Source organism: Moschus berezovskii, chromosome 20, assembly GCF_049115385.1.
Source record: "Moschus berezovskii isolate FMDL1 chromosome 20, NW_MosBer_1.0, whole genome shotgun sequence".
Classification (NCBI taxonomy): domain Eukaryota; kingdom Metazoa; phylum Chordata; class Mammalia; order Artiodactyla; family Moschidae; genus Moschus; species Moschus berezovskii.
Genome location: NC_142479.1, coordinates 58,445,307 through 58,465,145, shown reverse-complemented (window position 1 = coordinate 58,465,145; position 19,839 = coordinate 58,445,307). Strand labels below are relative to the sequence as shown.

The window sequence follows — 19,839 nt, the reverse complement described above, 5'->3', positions numbered from 1 at the left end:
CTTGTTGGAGTACCCAGGTACCCATACAAACCTTTTGTTTGTTTGTTTGTTTGTTCTATCCAGTGATGTGCTGGGGTTCCCCTTCTGGAAAGCTAGACTTCTGCAAGTACGCTCCTGTATGTGTGCCTGCATGGCTCAACACTCACCCGATTTTTGCCCAATTTTGACAGTGGTGAGAGGGGTCTAGGAGTTTTGCTGTTTCTGTCGGTTCTACGGCCCAGACAGAGGTTGTCCAATGGGCAAGACTCTTCCAGGGTCCTTGGGAGTAATGTGGTTGGTGCTAAAATGCCCACAAAGGCACTTTGGTTCATGCGTGGATGTCTAATTCATTTGTAAAAAGGGGAAATAAAAAGGAGGAATGATTTACATGCCACTTTGCTGATGTCACCTCTTAACTTTTAATATGATATTAAACAATTATACTTCTAGAATTTAATGCACAGTATTCTTGCCTGGAGAATCCCAGGGACGGAGGAGCCTGGTGGGTTGCCGTCTACGGGGTCGCGCAGAGTCGGACACGACTGAAGCGACTTAGCAGCAGCAGCAGCAGCAGCAATGCATAACTCTACGATTCTCCAAAATTCACTGCAATGTCTGAAATGCTTACCATCCAATGGCAGTGTGTCCAATAGCTCCTCACTTTTGTTCTTTGTTAATTCAATACCTATATTTTCCAGATAAAGTTGTGTGTCCTTGGCATTAATCTTATTACCTTTAAAAAGATGGGAGACATGATAAGTGAACATTTTCATATATAACAATTCTAAATTTAAAAATTATAATAAAACAACAGTATATTAACTTGCTACAGGGGTAACTGCAGAGGAGAAAAGATACAATGAAGCTTTTGTAACTGCCCAGCATCACAAGAAGGAATTAAAGTAGATGTTTCCTTTAAGCCTAGCCAAAAGAATGCTTCAATTAGTGCTCTTAAAACAATGAGGACAAGCCAGCCAGCTTATAATAAAATAGACATTTATTTTTTTTAAATGATACTTCTAAAACTTCAGATAATAAAATATATATACTTAAAAACAAACATCAATATATTGGTAAAATGAGATGTGTGTAATTTCAGAATATTCAGTTCAGTTCAGTCTCTCAGTCGTGTCTGACCCTTTGCGACCCCATGAACCACAGCCCATCATCAACTCCCAGAGTCCACCCAAACTCATGTCCATTGTGTTGGTGATGCCATCCAACCATCTCATCCTCTGTTGTCCCCTTCTCCTACCCTCAATCTTTCCCAGCATCAGGGTCTTTTCAAATGAGTCAGCTCTTCGCAACAGGTGTCCAAAGTATTGGAGTTTCAGCTTCAACATCAGTCCTTCCAGTGAACACCCAGGACTGATCTCCTTTAGGATGGACTGGTTGGATCTCCTTGCAGTCCAAGAGACTCTCAAGAGTCTTCTCCAATACCATAGTTCAAAAGCATCAATTCTTCTGCACTCAGCTTTCTTTATAGTCCAACTCTCACATCCATACATGACCACTGGAAAAACCATAGACTTGACTAGATGGACTTTTGTTGGCAAAGTAATGTCTCTCCTTTTTAATATGCTGTCTAGGTTGGTCATAACTTTCCTTCCAAGGAGTAAGCATCTTTAATTTCATGGCTGAAATCACCATCTGCAGTGATTTTGGAGCCTAGAAAAATAAAGTCAGCCACTGTGTCCACTATTTCCCCATCTATTTGCCATGAAGTGATGGGACCAGATGCCATGATCTTAGTTTTCTGAATGTTCAGAATATTGGAATATATAATTAAAATATGATATGTACATATGGCAAAAGATCTTGATTTTATATCTTTTCACCATCACTTCTCACTCACCAGAAAATAAACGTGCTATGTTCATCAGGAGTTCAGAGGAACTTTTCCATTATCTGAAATACAAAGGATAATCAGATACAGAGAAAGTATTTACTGCTATTAGGATTAGGATCACTTTTTCCATGAAATTTTCTAAGTTGTCATTATTTACACAAAGAAACTTTTGTTGATTTTTGAATGTTTTTCTTACATCCAACTATCTTATAGAATTCTAAAGAAGGTGTTTTAACATGCTAAATCAGATCTTTAATGCTTTTCCTAAATGGTCTGTTTCATCTAAAAGATATCTCTCTGCTGCCATATTATTGATCTCAAATCACATATCACTGACTATTTCAACCTGATACTCGTATTTGCTAAATGGAAATATGATCACCCCTCTTTGTATATTACCTGTCAAACAATTCCAAATCCTGTTTACCTTCTTACTTTGTCAATCTCCAACCCTTTTCAACATCTATTTCAGTAGCTTTTGCTATTTTTTCCTGAAGTGTTTCTTTGTTTTTCCTAGTTGAATCTTAATCTACTAATGCCCTTATTGGATCTCTGACAATACTGAGAATAATAATCAGAAGCCATATTTCTCCTCCTTGAAAATCATAACTCTATAAGAATTTCTTACTTTCTAAATGAAATTGAACAAGTATACTCTGGGATGCTACAAGAAGACTTCAAAGGCTCTTCTGAAAGAAGTGAAGTGAAGTTGTTCAGTCGTGTCCGACTCTTTGCGACCCCATGGACTGTAGCCTACCGGGCTTCTCCGTCCATGGGATTTTCCAGGCAAGGGTACTGGAGTGGGTTGCCATTTCCTTCTCCAGGCGATCTTCCTGACCCAGGAATCGAACCTGGGTCTCCTGCATTGCAGGCAGACGCGTTACCCTCTGAGCCACCAGAGAAGCCTGGTGTGGACAAAGGCAGTTTTTAAAAAAATATGTGACTTCAGGGATGAGCAAGTACACAAAAGCAGCTTCTGCCACATGGGCTTCAGATCCAGGATTAACAAACGTCCTGGCCTCAATGTCACCGCCAGCCCCAGGCAACTCTTTTCCAAGTCTTTAAAAGAAGTTTCTGGCCTACTCTCAGGGTTGTTATGGGAAGTAAGAAGTAGCAAGTGGTAAATTAAATATTCACTTTCAATTTCCAAATAGTTACGTAGATCATTTAATTCTTTATTTTCAAGTTCATAGTTCAGGTTTGTCAAAGTGGTTCCAAGTTTTTCTAAAACATTTCCTCCTTGATTAAGAGACGAAGTGAGAAAAGATTAAAATTATGCCTAAAATAAAAATGATTTATTTAAGTGTTATGCACCAAACCCTAATGGGAGGGAGAAAAGCAAAGTTGCAATGCAGATGTTCAAGGGAAATAGAAAACCAAGGTAGCAGGGAATAGGGCAGGGACTGTGAAGAAAAAAATATCTCCTTTACATGTCGCGACGCACTCTGCTAAAATTTGTCATAGACATCTAAAGCAAATGAATGAAACTTATTAGTCATCATTCATTTATTATCAATAATAGAGAAACATGTCTGAAATGCTAGCCACAAATCTGGCTACTGAGTTTGAAACTTGTCATTAAAATAATAAATTATCTCCCAGGAAATAACCTAGTGGTTATCTAAACTTGAACTGTAAGTAATAAAGGGGAATAAAAAAGATTGATAATCTAAACTGTTCAAAATAATAGAGCAGTTAAGAAAGTGAAAGTGAAGTTGCTCAGTCGAGAAAGTGAAAGTGAAGTTGTTCAGTCGTGTCCAACTCTTTGCAACCTCATGAACTGTAGCCTACCAGGCTCCTCTGTCCATGGGGTTTTCCAGGCAAGAGTTCTGGAGTGGTTTGCCATTTCCTTCTCCAGGGGATCTTCCCATCCCAGGAATCGAACCCAGGTCTCCTGCATTGTAGGCAGACGCTTTACCATCTGAGCCACCAGGGAAGAGCCACTGTTAAGGGAGCAGTTAAGAATATAGGTTCAAATCATGATCCTCCCAAGTTCAAATACAGTGACCTTAGGTAAGTGAGTTAGCATCTCTCATCTGTAAAATGGTACCTAACTTAGGAAAAGTACCTAGTGTGTATGCTCAGTCACTCATTCGATCTGACTCTTTGCAACCCCATGGACTGTAGCCCTCCAGGCTCCTCTGTCCATGGGATTCTCCAGGCAAGAACACTGGAATGCATTGCCATTTCCACCTGCAAGGATCTTCCCAACCTAGGGATTGAATCTGCATTTCCTGTATCTCTTTACCACTGAGCTGGTGGATTCTTTACCACTGAGCTACCTGGGAAGCCTAAAAGAAGCTAACTTATAGATTTCTGTGAGGCTTAAATGAGTTAGTAGATGTAAAGTATTTAGAACAGTGCTTGGCACTACACTCAAGAGAAATTAGCTATTACTACCATTAAGTAATTAAAAGGACTTCCAAAAGGAAATACAAAGGTCAAAAACTTCATTTTCACTTGACTTATTATTCTTAACACTCACCTTGGAAAGTCTTTAAACCCTGTAGCAACCGTTTTTGATAGTACTTTCTGTCATCTACAAGAGAAGTCATTATTGTTAACACAGAAATGTGATACAGCAATTCATAAGAAGAGAATATTTTATAAAGGCAATAATGTTACACGATTTGCCTTTTAGATTTATCTAATTTCTCATCCACACATCCTTATCTTCCTTGGTTTTAAGAATAAAGTGAAGGAGTATAGAAAGTTCTAAACTTTCTTTACTAGGCTGAAACTTTCAGTCTCTCTGATTTGATCCTTTTTAACCTGACTTCCTCTTTTTTCCCTCTTATTTCTCTATTAGACATTTCAAGATTAAAATCCTAAATTAAATTTTTAAAAATCAATTTAAAAATCTTTATTCATTTATGATGTTCTCAAGCTCAATCCCAATGGAGTAAGCTCTATCTCTGACAATAGCCTCCATGAAGGCAAGAATTTCTGTCTTTAATCCTATAACCTAGGTAGTGCTCATTAAACATGTTGAATATAAATATACATTGAATAAATGTTTAATGATTCCTACCTACCCCAACATTAAATATACTCACACTAAGCTCCTCTGAGGACAAAAACAGTATCATAAATGCTCACAAGTAAGTGGTAGAGTTTTAAGCAGCTTCCAATGTTCCTTGGGTGTGAGTTCTATCCCTATGTTTTTCAAAAAACCATCTACTTCATCAGCATTAATCTTGGCTCCTTAGAAAAGATGAAAATAATGACTGATGAAAAACTTAAGTATGATGAATGAGTCTAAATTATGAACATCATATAAGTTTAATTGAAGGATTACGAACAGGGTTGGCCAATGCTAAGTCAAGACTAAGGAAATATCAGATAGAGCTCAATCTTAATTCTAGGGAGAAAAATTTTTTGAATACGCTAATAAAAATGGGATAAATCGACACTCTGATATGGTAGCTATATAGAGTCCTAAAACAACTAATATAAATGGCTATAGAAATAATTCTGTAATGACAGTGTTCATATTACTTTTAATTTGCCCATGTGATAAAAAAAAAAGTTAAAGTGTTAGCTGCTTGCTGCTGTTGCTGCTGCTGCTAAGTCACTTCAGTCGTGTCTGACTCCGTGTGACCCCACGGACGGAAGCCCACCAGGCTCCCCCGTTCCTGGGATTCTCCAGGCAAGAACAGTAGTCATGTCCCATTATTTGCAACTGCATGGACTGTAGCCCACCAGACCCTTCTGCTCATGGAAGTCTCTAGGCAAGAATACTAGAGTGGTAGCCATTCCCTTCTCCAGGGGATTTTCCTGACCCAGGAATTGAACCTTGGTCTCCCGCATTGTAGGCAGATTCTTGACTGTCTGAGCCACCAGGGAAGTTCCTGTGTAATGTTCTTCATAAAAAGATTTATGCCAATGTTTTTTTCTGCCACTTATTGTGCCACATACAGATTTTTGTATGTTTAAACGATGGAAAAGTGATATGCATTATTGAAAAAATTCAGAGAATACGAGATATTTTACCAAGAGATGATAAATAATAGTTGTGCTAAAAAGTATACACCCCAAACTAATGTGGATCACAGAATGAAAGATACTATTAATATACTAAAAGAACTAACAATGTCAGTATGATAGGAATAAAATATTTAAAAGCAAAACAGAAAAGCATCAGCATATTGTTATAATGGTTTTTCTGTATAAACTTTCACTCACCTTTGAATGACTCAACATTTTCCATGGGAGTATTTGGTTTAACCTTTTCACCTGTAGGATAAAGTACAAGTAAGACACAGATTTTTCATTAAACCCAGAAAATGTTACAAAGACCTTATATTGTGGAACAAAACACTGAAATTCAGAAGTTTACCCTGAGTTGTTCTATAAATAAATCCCAGCTGGGCATGGAATTGAAGAATTAAGTTCTATAAATGATAAATATATAGAAGACAAAATTATAGTATAAAAGATTAAATTCTATACACAATGGTGATAGGAAGTTTTAAAAACATTGCTTGACTTACTTTCCACTTGGCCTGTTCTACTTTAGACTCTAGGAGTACTATGATGCTTGACCACCTTACTATTAACATTACAGGATTCATACACAATAAAATCTGCAATATCAATGTATTCACCTGCCTAAAATATTGTAGATGGCTACTTCCACATGCAACCCTTACACAGCACTTTCTTCATGTTTCCAACTCCACACCCACCAAAACTTGCAAAATTTGCTGACTCCTTAATCTAATTTGTGTACTTTTGTAGTTGTTCAGTCATTCAGTCATGTTCGACTCTTTGTGATTCCATGGAATGCACGCCAGGCTTGGCTGTCCTTCACCATCTCCCGGAGTTTGCTCAAACTTATGTTCATCGAGTCAGTGATGCCATCCAACCATCTCAGCCTCTGTGGTCCCCTTCTCCTGCCTTCAATCTTTCCTAGCATAAGGGGTCTTTTTCAATGAATCAGCTCTTCACATCAAGTGGTCAAAGTATTGGAGCTTCAGCTTCAGCATCAGTCCTTGCAATGAATATTCAGGACTGATTTCCTTTAGGATTGGCTGGTTTGATCTCCTTGCAGTACAAGGGACTCTCAAGAATCTTCTCCAACACCACAGTTCAAAAGCATCAATTCTTCGGCACTCAGTTTTCATTGTGTTCCAACTCGCACATCTGTACATGACTACTGGGAAAACCACAGCTTTGACTCTACGGACCTTTGTTGGCAAAGTCTCTCTGCTTTTTAATATGCTGTCTAGGTTTACCATAGCTTTTCTTCCAAGGAGCAAGAGTCTTTTAATTTCATGGTTTCAGTCACTATCTACAGTGATTTTGGAGCCAAAATAAACATAATAAAGTCTATCACTGTTTCCACTTTTCTCCCCATCTATTTGCCATGAAGTGATGGGACCAGATGCCATGATCTTAGTTTTCTCAATGCTGAGTTTTAGCCAGCTTTTTCATTCTCCTCTTTCACTTACCAAGAGGTTCTTTTGTCCCTCTTTGCTTTCTGCCATAAGGGTAGTGTCATCTACAGATCTGAGGTTATTGATATTTCTCCTGGCAATCTTGATTCCAGCTTGTGCTTCCTCCAGCCTGGCATTTCTCATGATGTTCTTTGCATATAAGTTAAATAAGCAGGGTGACAATACACAGCTTTGACCTATTACTTTCCCAATTTTGAACTAGTCTGTTGTTCCATATCCGGTTCTAACTGTTGCTTCTTGATCTGCACACAGGTTTCTCAGGAGGCAGCTGAGGTGGTCTGGTATTCCTATCTCTTTAAGAATTTTCCACAGTTTGTTGTGATCCACACAGTCAAAGGCTTTAGTGCAGTCAATGAAACAGAAAGTGAAAAGTGAAAGTATCAGTCACTCAGTCGTGTCTGACTCTTTGCTACCCCATGGGATTTTCCAGACAAGAATACTGGAATGGGTTCCTGCTTCATTCTCCAGAGGATCTTCCCAACCCAGGGATCAAACCTGGGTCTCCCACATTGCAGGCAGATTCTTTACTGTCTGAGCTACCAGGGAAGCCCTAATGAAGCAGAAGTAGATGATTTTCTGGAATTCTCTTGCAACCTTATGGTGATTTAAGAGATTTTTACATTTTTTTTTTTTCTGACTGTTTTTTAAATGTCTTCTTTGGCTTTTTTTCCTTTAAAGTGCTCCTCTGTTTCATTTCTCTACCTGTTTCTTAGGTCTGTCAATTTTCTCACTGCCATCAAAATTTAGCCCTTCAGGTGGGAATCACTGTTTAACAGATTACTGATCTTTGATTTAAACATTAATCATCTGAGATAATAAATTTTCCCAGATGAACCCATCTGGAAGTTTTATTAGAGGAGCTAGTTTCCCTAAAGCCATGACTACATGCTCACCATCAACTGGCAGGTGGTTCCTCAGGTCCTCAACTTCCTCATTCTCCAGGTCATAACCCAAGTTTTCCAGGATGGTTTCCAGTTTAGAGACATGACACTTCCCACCTTAAGAAAGAATGAAGTGATAAAAAATAGGAACTGGTATTTTTTTAAAATGCTGGTTATATTCATGCACCAATTGCAACTAGATGAAACAAATCCATTGCATAATGACCAAAAAAAAAAAAAAAAAGAAAACTATTTAGGGTTACATGTGGAATGTCTTCAACACGTTCCACAATAAAGACTTACTGTGGAAGTCAAGAATATATTTGTGGTTCATTTTAGGGGCCCTTTCTATAGTTTTCAAGAAAGGTGTATTTAGAAAGAACTTAATTATATATTATGTAAATTATATACAATTTTATTTATATATTAATCCCAAATGCTATTTTTATATATTATAAGTTGCATATGTATATATGAAACTTATTGTGTCAGAGAACTATAAATGATCACATTAGATGTAACTGCATCTAAAGGAGACCTATAGGTTAATGGGATAATAAGATTAATGATCTAATTATTATGGAATGATAAGCCTTTTGAAAATTAAGGTAAAATCTGCAAGTCTTAGTTTTACTTTCCTTCTTATTATGATTCTCACTTACCAGGAAAAGCCTTGATGTGATTGAGCAAATCATTTTTCTCTATCTTTTTATCATCTATAAAATAAGACACATTTAAGGTAAAATAGAGTTACATGGACAGTAAAAAAAAAAGGGTAGTAAGAACATAATTTCATAAATACGTACTTTAAAAATTTGTCTTAAGTTATATTCCTACATTTTCTACATCCACATTCTTCACTGAAACAGATGTTACCTCTTTCCCCACTCTGAGTTCTCCTTTTTCTTTCTCTGTGTATACTAAGTCACTTCAGTCATGTCTGACTCTTTGCGACCCTATGGACTGTAGCCTGCTAGGCTCCTCTATCCATGGGATTCTCCAGGCAAGAATACTGGAGTAGGTTGCTGTGCCCTCCTCCAGGGGATCTTTCTGACCCAGGAATCCAGCCCATGCCTCCTGAGTCTCCTGCATTGGCAGATGGGTTCTTAAGCACCATAAGCACCACCTTCTTGCTAATTTAGACTTTTCTTTCACATTGCCCTACTAATGCATCATTCATTTCTGAGTAATTTTTTTAAATTTTATTTTATTGAAGTATAGTTGATTTAAAATGTTGTGCTATTTCTACTGTAGAGCAAAGTGATTCAATTGTACGTATATATATTCTTTTTCATATTCTTCTCCATTATCAATTATTACAGGATATTGAATATATTTCCCTGTGCTATACTGTAGGACCTTGTTGCTTATCCATTCTGTATGTAATAGTTTGCCTCTGCTAATCCCAAACTCCCAGTCCATCCTTTCCTCTTTGCCACCTCACCCTTGGCAACCACAGTTTGCTCTCTCTGTGTCTGTTTCATAGATACGTTCATTTGTGTTATATTTCAGATTCCACATATTAGTGATGTCATATGGAATTTATCTTTCTTTTTCTGATTTATTTCACTGAATGGCAGGACTCAGGTTTGATGCTATAGCTTTTCAAAATGAGAAACCTAAATGTTAAAGGCCTAATTTCTTTACAGCTAAAGATTGGTATTATTGTGTTTTAGATTTTTATACAAAACTAGAATGGCTCATTTTTATGACATTCTCACAATGAAATTTATACAAGCACAGAGATACATACACAGATACATACATCAAATACCTACCAGCAAATGGCAACATTTTCAACAGCTCCCAGATTTCCCTATTTGTGAGCTCTATCCCCAGGTTTCTTAGTGTTTTGTGTATGTCCTTGGCTTCAACTTTTTCTGCTTTAAAAGATGGGAATGGTTGCAGATGAGAATTGCTTACTGACTCCAAACAATGAAGGGTCTAAATCTTGTACAGGGTTTTCTACAGTTTTCGAAAGTTATTTAATTCTAAACAAAATACTTATTTCTAATGCTCTTAAGGACCTCAAAGAAGTTAACCCAGCTCATGGTAAAGGGATATATAGGAGGCAAAGTGATCTAAGTTATGTACAAGCAGCTGCTGCTGCTAAGTCGCTTCAGTCGTGTCCGACTCTGTGCGACCCCATAGACAGCAGCCGACCAGGCTCCGCCGTCCCTGGGATTCTCCAGGCAAGAACACTAGAGTGGGTTGCCATTTCCTTCTCCAATGTGTGAAAGTGAAAGTGAAGTCACTCAGTCGTGTCCGACTAGTAGCGGCTACCTAATCTAAATTGTATTAACCATCAGGTAGAGTCTGTGTTTCTCTCACTTTGTCTGAATTATAAGATGAATTATCTTCATTGACCACATTATTTGTATTTCTATCAAAATTTTACTTTAACATTTACTGGGTTACAGTAGATGTGAGATAAGTATTTTGAATGAATGAATAGGTGAGTTGGCCACTGAAATAAATCACAAAATAAATAAGTTTCAGAGAATACAGAACTTGCTATGGAGAAATAGTGATATGTTTTGCTAAAACATAAATAATCCAGTGTAATCTTCATGTCATTAGAGTCTACTTTAATTGTTACAGAAACAGAAGTTAAAAATCAATGACAAAATAAGAAAACAGCTTTACATCTGTATGTAAACATGGAGTATTTGCATTTTAGTTTTATATCTTTTCACAAAATGTATTGCTCACCTGTTATTTTCTTTATTTCTTTTAGCAGTTTATGCAGATCAGTCTTGCCAAACACTAAAAATTAAGCCACAATTTAGACAGACACAATTGTAAACTGATTTTAAAAGATTATTAAAATAGTTAAGCATTAATTTCATTATTTATTCTGTTCTCCCTCTTAGTATCTCAGTCTCTGCGTGCATGCATATGAAAATTTCCCTCCTCAGGTTTGTTCTTGTGGCTTTACACAATCTACTATATCAGATTCCAGCAACAAGAGTAAACACTTTCAGTTTGGAACTTTAAGTCTACCTGTTTCCCCACTTAACACTACCCCATACTATCACCCCCAAGTTAGCTTAATCTACTGTATTTTTTTTGTAGTAGTAATGTTCATTACATAATCAAAGAATATGGGAGTCTTTAAATTTAAAAATATGTCTATTTATTGTGTATCCCATCCAGACAAGTTAGGGTTGCCCACAGTAATATTAAACACTTTAAAATTAAACAGCAGAATGGAACATAGTGAGAATTATCTCTTCAATCAGTATAATTTCCCAGAATTGCAGATGTAGTACATTTTAGGCCAAGAAAAAAAATCTAGAAACTATGCACATTATTGGTATTTTCTTACCAAAAAAAGTATACTATTTATTATTGTGGAATCTTATTCTTCCTTTGGGGTAGTTTTCAGTACATTCTCCCCATACATTTAGTTATCAGATTTATGCTTTGGGGTCTCTTGCTATATATGGTACAGTGTAATTTTACATTAAATTTCCATGTTGGTGATAATGATCAGCTAAAACCCATTGATTAACACAACTGAAAATTCTTGTTGAGATTCTTGAGTAGTTGCTAAATTAACATATTATCTAATTAATTCTATTTCTCATTCACTCAACAAGTATTTATAGGTGTCAAAGATCTGCACTCATTGTGCTAGTTACTGAGGGATACAACAGCCCATGGGGTTGCAAAGAATGAAACATGACTGAGTACACACACACACATACACACACAACAGTGAGCAGCATAGACATGGTTCCTGTCCTCACAGAGCCTTCATTTATTACTGATTTCACTAAGTCTAGGTGAGAAAAAGCTTTTGATCTTTCTTTTTTAGCTTTCCTATCAGAGAGAAAGGAAAATCTGTTCTGGTTTCACAGATTCAACACCAAAGGTATAACAGCTAATTATGTATAGAAAGATAATGTGATTCATTGAAGAAAGTAGAATACTATCTGGGTTTACAAATGCTTATCTTTGCTCTTTATGTACATAATGAGGGTGTCTCTAGCCTGAGGATTAAAAAGCTTTACACCTTCCAATTTTTAAATGGGAATCTCAGCTTGCATTCAGTTATTTAAATTTGATCAATTAAATTAACTAGGGTAGCTTTTCAAAATACTTTTACTACCCACAGTATTTATTTCCTCCTCTCCTTGAGAACATCACTAAAATGATAGGAAAGTAATAATAAATATACTCAAAAGACAACAATATGGGAGATGAAATCCTCATGAACAAGAGACTTCACAAAATTTGAAGATTAGAAAGCAAGTAGGAGAGTGGTAACTAATTCAGCAGAGCTGAGGAAACTATAACCTAAAAGCCTATGAGGGGACACTAACGAAAAGCAGCATAATTCACAAAGAAGAATCCTAAAAAGTTTCAAGATACAGAGTATCGGGTAAGGTGTAGGAATGAACATCAAGGGGACTGCTAGCAAGTTAGTATACACAGGCAAGTTAACAACCTTCCCCTCCTCTGCTAGTTATTACCCCTTCCTTTATTCCCATTTTGTTCAAATTCCACTCCACCATCACTTCTTCTTCTCTCGCCCCCCTGCCCATTCCCTAAAAACCAGAAATGTATTCTCTAGAGACATGGACACAGAGAAGTTCTGGACTCTGGGAAGGTAGGCACAGTAAATGTTAGGCAAGAGGATTAAAATGGGGCATTATATGAATGTTAATAAACTGAAGTGGGAGGGAGGGAGGCTCAAGAGGGAGAAGACACATGTATACTTATGCTTGATTGGGGCTTCCCTGGTAGCTCAGTTGGTAAAGAATCTGCCTGTAATGCAGGAGACCCTGGTTTGATTTCTGGGTTGGGAAGATCCCCTGGAGAAGGGATAGGCTACCCACTGCAAAACTCTTAGGCTTCCCTGGTGGCTCAGACAGTAAAGAATCCACCTACAATGTGGGAGACCTGGGTTCGATCCCTGGGTTGGGAAGATCCCCTGGAGGAAGGCATGGCAACCCACTCCAGTATTCTTGCCTAGAGAATCCCCATGGACAGAGGAGCCTGGTGGGCTACAGTCCATGGGGTCACAAAGAGTCAGACACGACTGAGTGACTTCACTTTCTGACTTCTTTCAGTCACTTTCAGTCTGACTCTTTGCAATCCTATGGACTGTAGCCTGCCAGACTCCTCTGTCCATAGGATGCTCCAGGCAAGAATACTAGAGTGGGTTGCCATTTCCTCCCCCAGGGAATATTCCCAATGCAGGGACTGAACCCAGGTCTCCTGCATCTCCTACACTGGCAAGTGGATTCTTTACCACTGAGCCACCTGGGAAATCCGAGGTGTATAATGGTGTAGCACTTTTGTAATGGTGGAGGTAAATCACATACAATTTTAGTATAAATGTTAAAAGACAAAAGTATTAATAATAACTATATCCACAACAATTTGCTAATAGATATATAAAAAGATGTAAACTGTGACATCAAAAACAAAATGGGGTAGGGGTTGCTGAGAGATAAACTCAAATAAGTGAAATAAGAAATGAAAAAGGAGGTATTACAACTGATAATAGAGAAATAGTAAAGATCATAAGAAACTACTATGAACAATTATATATCAATAAATTAGGTAATCTAGAAGAAACAGATAAATTCCTAAAATAATACAGCCTACCAAGATTGAATTATGAAGAAGTACAAAATCTGAACAGACCAATTATTAGTAAAGATATTAAATCAGTAATCAAAAACCTTTCAACAAAGTCCAGAATCAGTTAGCTTTATTTGTGCATTCTACTAAAGATTTAAAGAATTAATGTCAATTCTTCTCAAACTCTTTCCAAAAACTGAAGAGGAGGGAACACTTTCAAACTCATTTTATGAAGACAGCATTACCAATGGGCTTCCCCAGTGGCTCAGCAGTAAAGAATCCGTCTGGAATGCAGGGGAAGCTGGAGATATGGATTCGATCCCTAGGTCAGGGAAGATTCTCTGGAGAAAGGCATGACAACCCACTCCAGTATTCTTGCTTGGAAAATCCCATGGACAGAGGAGCCTGGCAGGCTACAGTCCATAGGGTTGCAAAGAGCAGGACACTACTGAAGCAATGGAGTATGCATTACCAATATCAAAGCCAGACAAGGACACTACAAGAAAAGAATATCAGGCTAATATTCCTGATGAACACAGATGCAAAAAACTCTCAACAAAGTATCTGTAAACCACATTCAACTGTACATTAAAAAGATGAGACACCACGATCAATGGGATTTATTCCCAAGACACAGGGATGGTTCAAGATAGGAAAATCAATAAATGTGATACCCAACTATGTAGGGAAAAATCAATCTTCTGTTTCTCCTTTATTCTCACACTACAATCACAATCACATCTGACCCCAAATGTGTGTGGGGTTTGCCCCCACCAAGCAATTCTCTGTGACACCAGATGGTATCCTATAAATTAACTCAATCCTGACACTAAGTACCTGGAAATACTTTCGGATTCCACAGGGTAAGGGTTCAGTTCCACAAGACTTCCCCACCCTACCTCAGATATCAGCTATAGGCCCATTTTTCACCTGTGCTTCTGACCAACTGGCTATAAATCAGAGGTTCTCACAAGCCATTCCTTGGGTTTCATTATTTTGCTTGAGGGACTCAAGAACTCAGAACAGTTACATATGCTTACCAGTTTATTAAAGGACATGAAAAATGATACAGATGAATAGCCAGATGAAGAGATATATAAGATAAGGTCTTGAAGGATCATAGATGCAGGAAATTAAGTTCCCATGGAGTTAGGGTGCATTACCCTTCCTGGTATGTGGATGTGTTCACCAACCTGAAAGATCTCTGAACCCCATACTATTGGGAGTTTTTCAGAGACCTCCCCATGTATGCATGATCAATTATTAACTCCATTTACAGTCCTCTACCCTCTCTGGAGAGCTTTATAGGTTCTTGAACATATCCACATACTGGGAAGATGATACACTCCAACTCCATGAGGACAGAGCTCCTTCATCTGAGACCCTCCCAGATCTCTCCTAATGTATCTCTTTATCTGGCTATTCATCTGTATCTTCTATCACGTTTTTTTAATGACCTGGTAAATGTAAGTTAAGTGTTTCCCTGAGCTTTCTGAGTGATTCTAGAAATTAATCAAACCTGAGGAGGGGTCATAGGGACCTCTGATTTATAGCCAAGTCAGACAGAAGTAACCTGAGGACCTACCACTTGAGACTGTAAGATGAAATAGGGGTGGGGAAGTCTCATGGCTCTGAACCCTTAACCTGTGGGATCTGGCACTATCTGCAGGTAGATAGCATCAGAATTGAGTTAAATTGTAGGATACCCAGCTGGTGTCACAGAATTTCTTGGTGTGGGGGAAAATCCACACATCTGGTGTCAGAAGTGTTAGTGTGGTAGCATGAAAGTAAAGGAGATAAACAGGAGAACTTAGGCTTTTCCTAACACAACCACATTAATAAAATGAAGGATAATAATTACATGATCATCTCAATGGATACAGAAATCTGATAAAGCTCAATATTCATTTATGATAAAAACTCTCAACAAAATAGGTTTAGAAGGAATGTACCTCAACATAATAAAGCCATGTATGACAAGTCCAGAACTAACATCATACTGTGATGTTGAAAGTGAAAAGTTGAAAGCTTTTGCCAAGACAAGGGTGCCCTGTCTCACCACTTTTATTTAACTGGAAGTACTAGCCAGAGCAATTAGGCAAGAAAAAAAAAAAAGATACTCAAATCAGAAAAGGAAGTTAAACTGTATTTTCAGACAGCATGATTTTATATACAGAAAAACCTTAACAACTCCACCAAAAGCAAAACTGCTATAACTAACACACAAATTCAATAAAGTCACAAAATATAAAATTAATATACAAAATCAATTGCACTTCTATCCATTAAGAATGAAGTATCAGAAAGAGAAATTAAGAAAATAGCCCTATTTACATAATCAAAAGGAATAAAACACTTAGGAATAAATTTAACCAAGAGGTAAAAGATCTGTACACTGAAAACTATAAACACTGATGAAAGACATTGAAGAAGATTACAAATAATGGCAAGATATTCTGTGTTCATGGTTTGGAAGTACTAATATTGTTAAAATGTTAACATGAGACTTATTAGCCATGAGACTGCCCCACTCCTATTTCATTTACTATCTAAAGTGAATTCGAAGCAATTCTTATCCAAACTCCAATGCCACTTTTCACAGAAATAAAACAAACAATCCTAAAATCTGTATGGAACTACAGAAGACTTCAAAAAGCTAAAACAATCTTGGTAAAGAAACTGTGTAACTCCTAGAAGAAAACAAATGCCTTTGACATCAGTCTTAGCAATGATTTTTTCAGTTCAGTTCAGTTCAGTTCAGTCGCTCAGTCGTGTCCGACTCTCCGCGACCCCATGAATCACAGCACGCCAGGCCTCCCTGTCCATCACCAACTCCCGGAGTTCACTCAAACTCATGTCCACAGAGTCGGTGATGCCATCCAGCCATCTCATTCTCCGTCGTCCCCTTCTCCTCCCGCCCCCAACCTTTCCCAGCATCAGAGTCTTTTCCAGTGAGTCAACTCATCGCATGAGGTGGCCAAAGTATTGCAGTTTCAGCTTTAGCATCAGTCCTTCCAATGAACATCCAGGATTGATCTCCTTCAGAATGGACTGGTTGGATCTCCTTGCAGTATAAGGGACTCTCAATTGATACCAAAAAAAAAAGCAAAAGAAGCAAAATAAACAAGTGGGACTATATCAAACTAAAAAGTTTCTCCTTAGCAAAGGAAAATATTAGCAAAATGAAAAGGTAACCTAGGGAATGAGAGAAAATATTTGGAAACCATATATCTGATGAGTTAATGTTCAAAATACATAAGCAAATCATATAATCCAAAAGCAAATAAAGAAATGACCCAATTAAAAATGGGCAAAGACTTGAATAGACATTTCTCCAAAGAAAACATACCAATGACCAACAAATACATGAAAAGGTGCTCCACATCACTCATCACTCAGGGAAATTAACATCAAAATCACTGTGAGGTATCACCTCACACCTGTTAGAATGGTCATCATCATAAAGACAGGAGATAACTAGAGTTGGCAAGGATGTGGAGAAATGAGAAACTTGTACACTGTTAGTGGGAATATTAGTTGACTATATCAGTTGGTACAGTCACTATAGAAAACAGTATGGAGAGGTTCCTTAAAAACATTTAAACACAGGGCTTCCCTGGTGGCTCAGTGGTAAAGAATCTGCCTGCCAATGCTGGAGAGAGGGGTTCGATCCCTGGGTCAGGAAGATCCCACATGCCACAGAGCAACTAAGTTCATGTGCCACAACTATTAAGCCTGTGCTGTAGAGCCAGGGAACCACAACCACTGAGCCCACGTGCTGCAACTACTGAAGCCCACACAATCTAGAATGCATGTTCTACAACAAGAAAGGCCATTCTAAATAGAAACCCACACACTGCAACTAGAGAAAAGCCCATGCACCAGCAAAGACCCAGCACAGCCAGAAATAAATAATAAATAAATAAAACTTAAAAAAAATTAAACACAGAACTATAAAAATGATACAGCAATTCTATTTCTGGGTATATATCCAAAAGAAATGAAAAAAAGATCTCAAAGAGATATATGCATTCCCAGTTCATTGCAGTATTATCCACAATAGCCAAGATATGAAAACTATATAAGTGTCTGTCAACAGATTATTAGTTATAGAAAAGTGAAAGTGAAAGTTAGTTGCACAGTCATGTACGACTCTTTGAGATCCCATGGACTGTAGCCTGCTAGGCTCCTCTGTCCTTGAAATTCTCTAGGCAAGAGTACTGGAGTGGATTGCCATTTCCTTCTCCAAATAAAGAAGATGTAGTAAATATAAACAATGGAATACTATTTAGCCATGAGAAAGATGGAAATAACATGGATGGACCTTGATGGCATCATGCAAAGTGAAATAAGTCAAACAGAGAAAGACAAATGCTATGTCACTTATACATTATTTTTTTTTAAGTCACAAGGTGACTACTTAGTAATCCTGTACTGTATAACTAAAATTTGCTGAGATCAGAACTTCTGTTCTTACCAAAATAATAATAATGATGACGATGATGATGTAAATATGTGAGGTAAGGAATGTGTTAACTAATTCAATGGGGGTAATCATTTCACAATGTATACATACATTAAATCACCACACCATATATTTAAATAAATTACAATTTTGTAAAAAAAGAAAAAAAGACAGATACATGGATAATGGCCTAATTACTGCAAAACTATGATAGCTTATAGGCCTCCACATGGCTGTGAGAGAAATGAGAAAAATATGAGAAGTTAATTAGGAATTAAAACCATGCTCCTAAAAGAATGGTCAGCAATATGCATGATCCTTTATACTTAGTATATTACAAGAACACATGAGTTACATTTTTGGTTCTCTTAAACTGGCAAAAGTATAATTCAATTAAGTAAGTTCACAGTTCAACTTACTTTTTTGTGTGTTCTGGGCTCAAACCCCTGATTTCAGGTGAAATTCTCTTCTCTGTTGTTTTAGAAAATTTGATGTATTTTTTGCTGTCAATATCCCTTGATAATAAGTCAGCTGCAAAAGAATTACAGTCATCATCTGATGAATCAGTATTTTCTTCCCCCTGGAGAGCAATCAAAAGCCACTGTCAGCCGTGTTCTCTTTGCATACATAAATTAAGTATGACATTCTGAGTCAAATCATTCACTCTAGATCAATACTCTCTCCAAAATGGTGCTACCAAAAAGAATTTTGTTGAAAAGAGCTACTTAATGCATTAATTTAGATTAAGTATATATTCTAAATGGCTCCAACTTTCCTTAGTGCACTATGCAGCTACAAATGTGCAGCATTCATGAATATATCTAACACTTACTGAATCTAGTTCTTATGGCACCGTTAAACTTAACTTCATTAATTAAAACTTCTGCTTTGCAAAAGACACTGTCAAGAGGATGAAAGGACAGCCCATAGGCTGGGAGAAAATATTTGCAAAAGACATATCTGATAAGGGACTGTATTCAAAGTATGTTTATTTTGTATATTCAAAACTATACAAAGAATTCTTAAAGCTCAACAAGAAAAAGAACAACCCAATTAAAAAATAGGCAAAAGATCTTAACAGACACCTCCCCAAAGAAGATATACAGATGGCAAACAAGCACATGAAAAGATGTTTAACATCACGTCATTAGGGAATCACAAAATGAAACATCAAGATACCACTGCACATCTATTAGAACAGCCAAAATCAAAAACATAGACAATACCAAGTGATGACAAGAATGGGAAGCAAGAGGAACTCCCATTCATTGCTGGTGGGAATGTAAAATGGCATAGCTATTTTGAAAGTCAATTTGACAGTGTCTTACAAAACTAAACATACTCTGACCATACAATTCAGCAGTTGCACTTTTCCATATTTACCCTGAGGAGTTGAAAACGTATATCCACACAAAAACCTGAACACAGACATTTATAGCATTGTTCATAATGGCCAAAACTTGTAAAAAACTAAGATGTTCTTCAGTACATCAAAGGATAGATAAACTGTGGTACATTCAGATCATGGAATACTATTTAGTGCGAAAAAGAAATGAGCTAGCCAGCCATGAAAAGACATGGCGGAATCTTAAATGTATACTTCTAAGTGAA

At 37.2% G+C, this 19,839-nt stretch overlaps 1 protein-coding gene across 2 annotated transcripts in view; it reads right to left on the bottom strand.

Moving 5' to 3' along the window:
• Nucleotides 1-575: 575 nt before the first annotated feature.
• Nucleotides 576-19,839, bottom strand: part of LOC129538537 (uncharacterized) — a 35,160-nt gene continuing 15,896 nt past the window's right edge. Inside the window, exons 2-10 of one of the 2 annotated variants that reach the window (XM_088829195.1) lie at nucleotides 18,648-18,808; nucleotides 10,881-10,934; nucleotides 9,947-10,051; nucleotides 8,831-8,884; nucleotides 8,181-8,285; nucleotides 6,014-6,064; nucleotides 4,314-4,367; nucleotides 1,835-1,887; nucleotides 576-712 (exon numbers count right to left, since the gene is read on the bottom strand). In XM_088829195.1, the coding sequence (XP_088685321.1) occupies nucleotides 1,859-1,887; nucleotides 4,314-4,367; nucleotides 6,014-6,064; nucleotides 8,181-8,285; nucleotides 8,831-8,884; nucleotides 9,947-10,051; nucleotides 10,881-10,934; nucleotide 18,648 (453 nt within the window). In that variant the 5' untranslated portion in view covers nucleotides 18,649-18,808 and the 3' untranslated portion in view covers nucleotides 576-712; nucleotides 1,835-1,858. The remainder of the gene's footprint in view (nucleotides 713-1,834; nucleotides 1,888-4,313; nucleotides 4,368-6,013; nucleotides 6,065-8,180; nucleotides 8,286-8,830; nucleotides 8,885-9,946; nucleotides 10,052-10,880; nucleotides 10,935-18,647; nucleotides 18,809-19,839) is intronic. The other variant, XM_088829196.1, reaches the window with a different exon arrangement.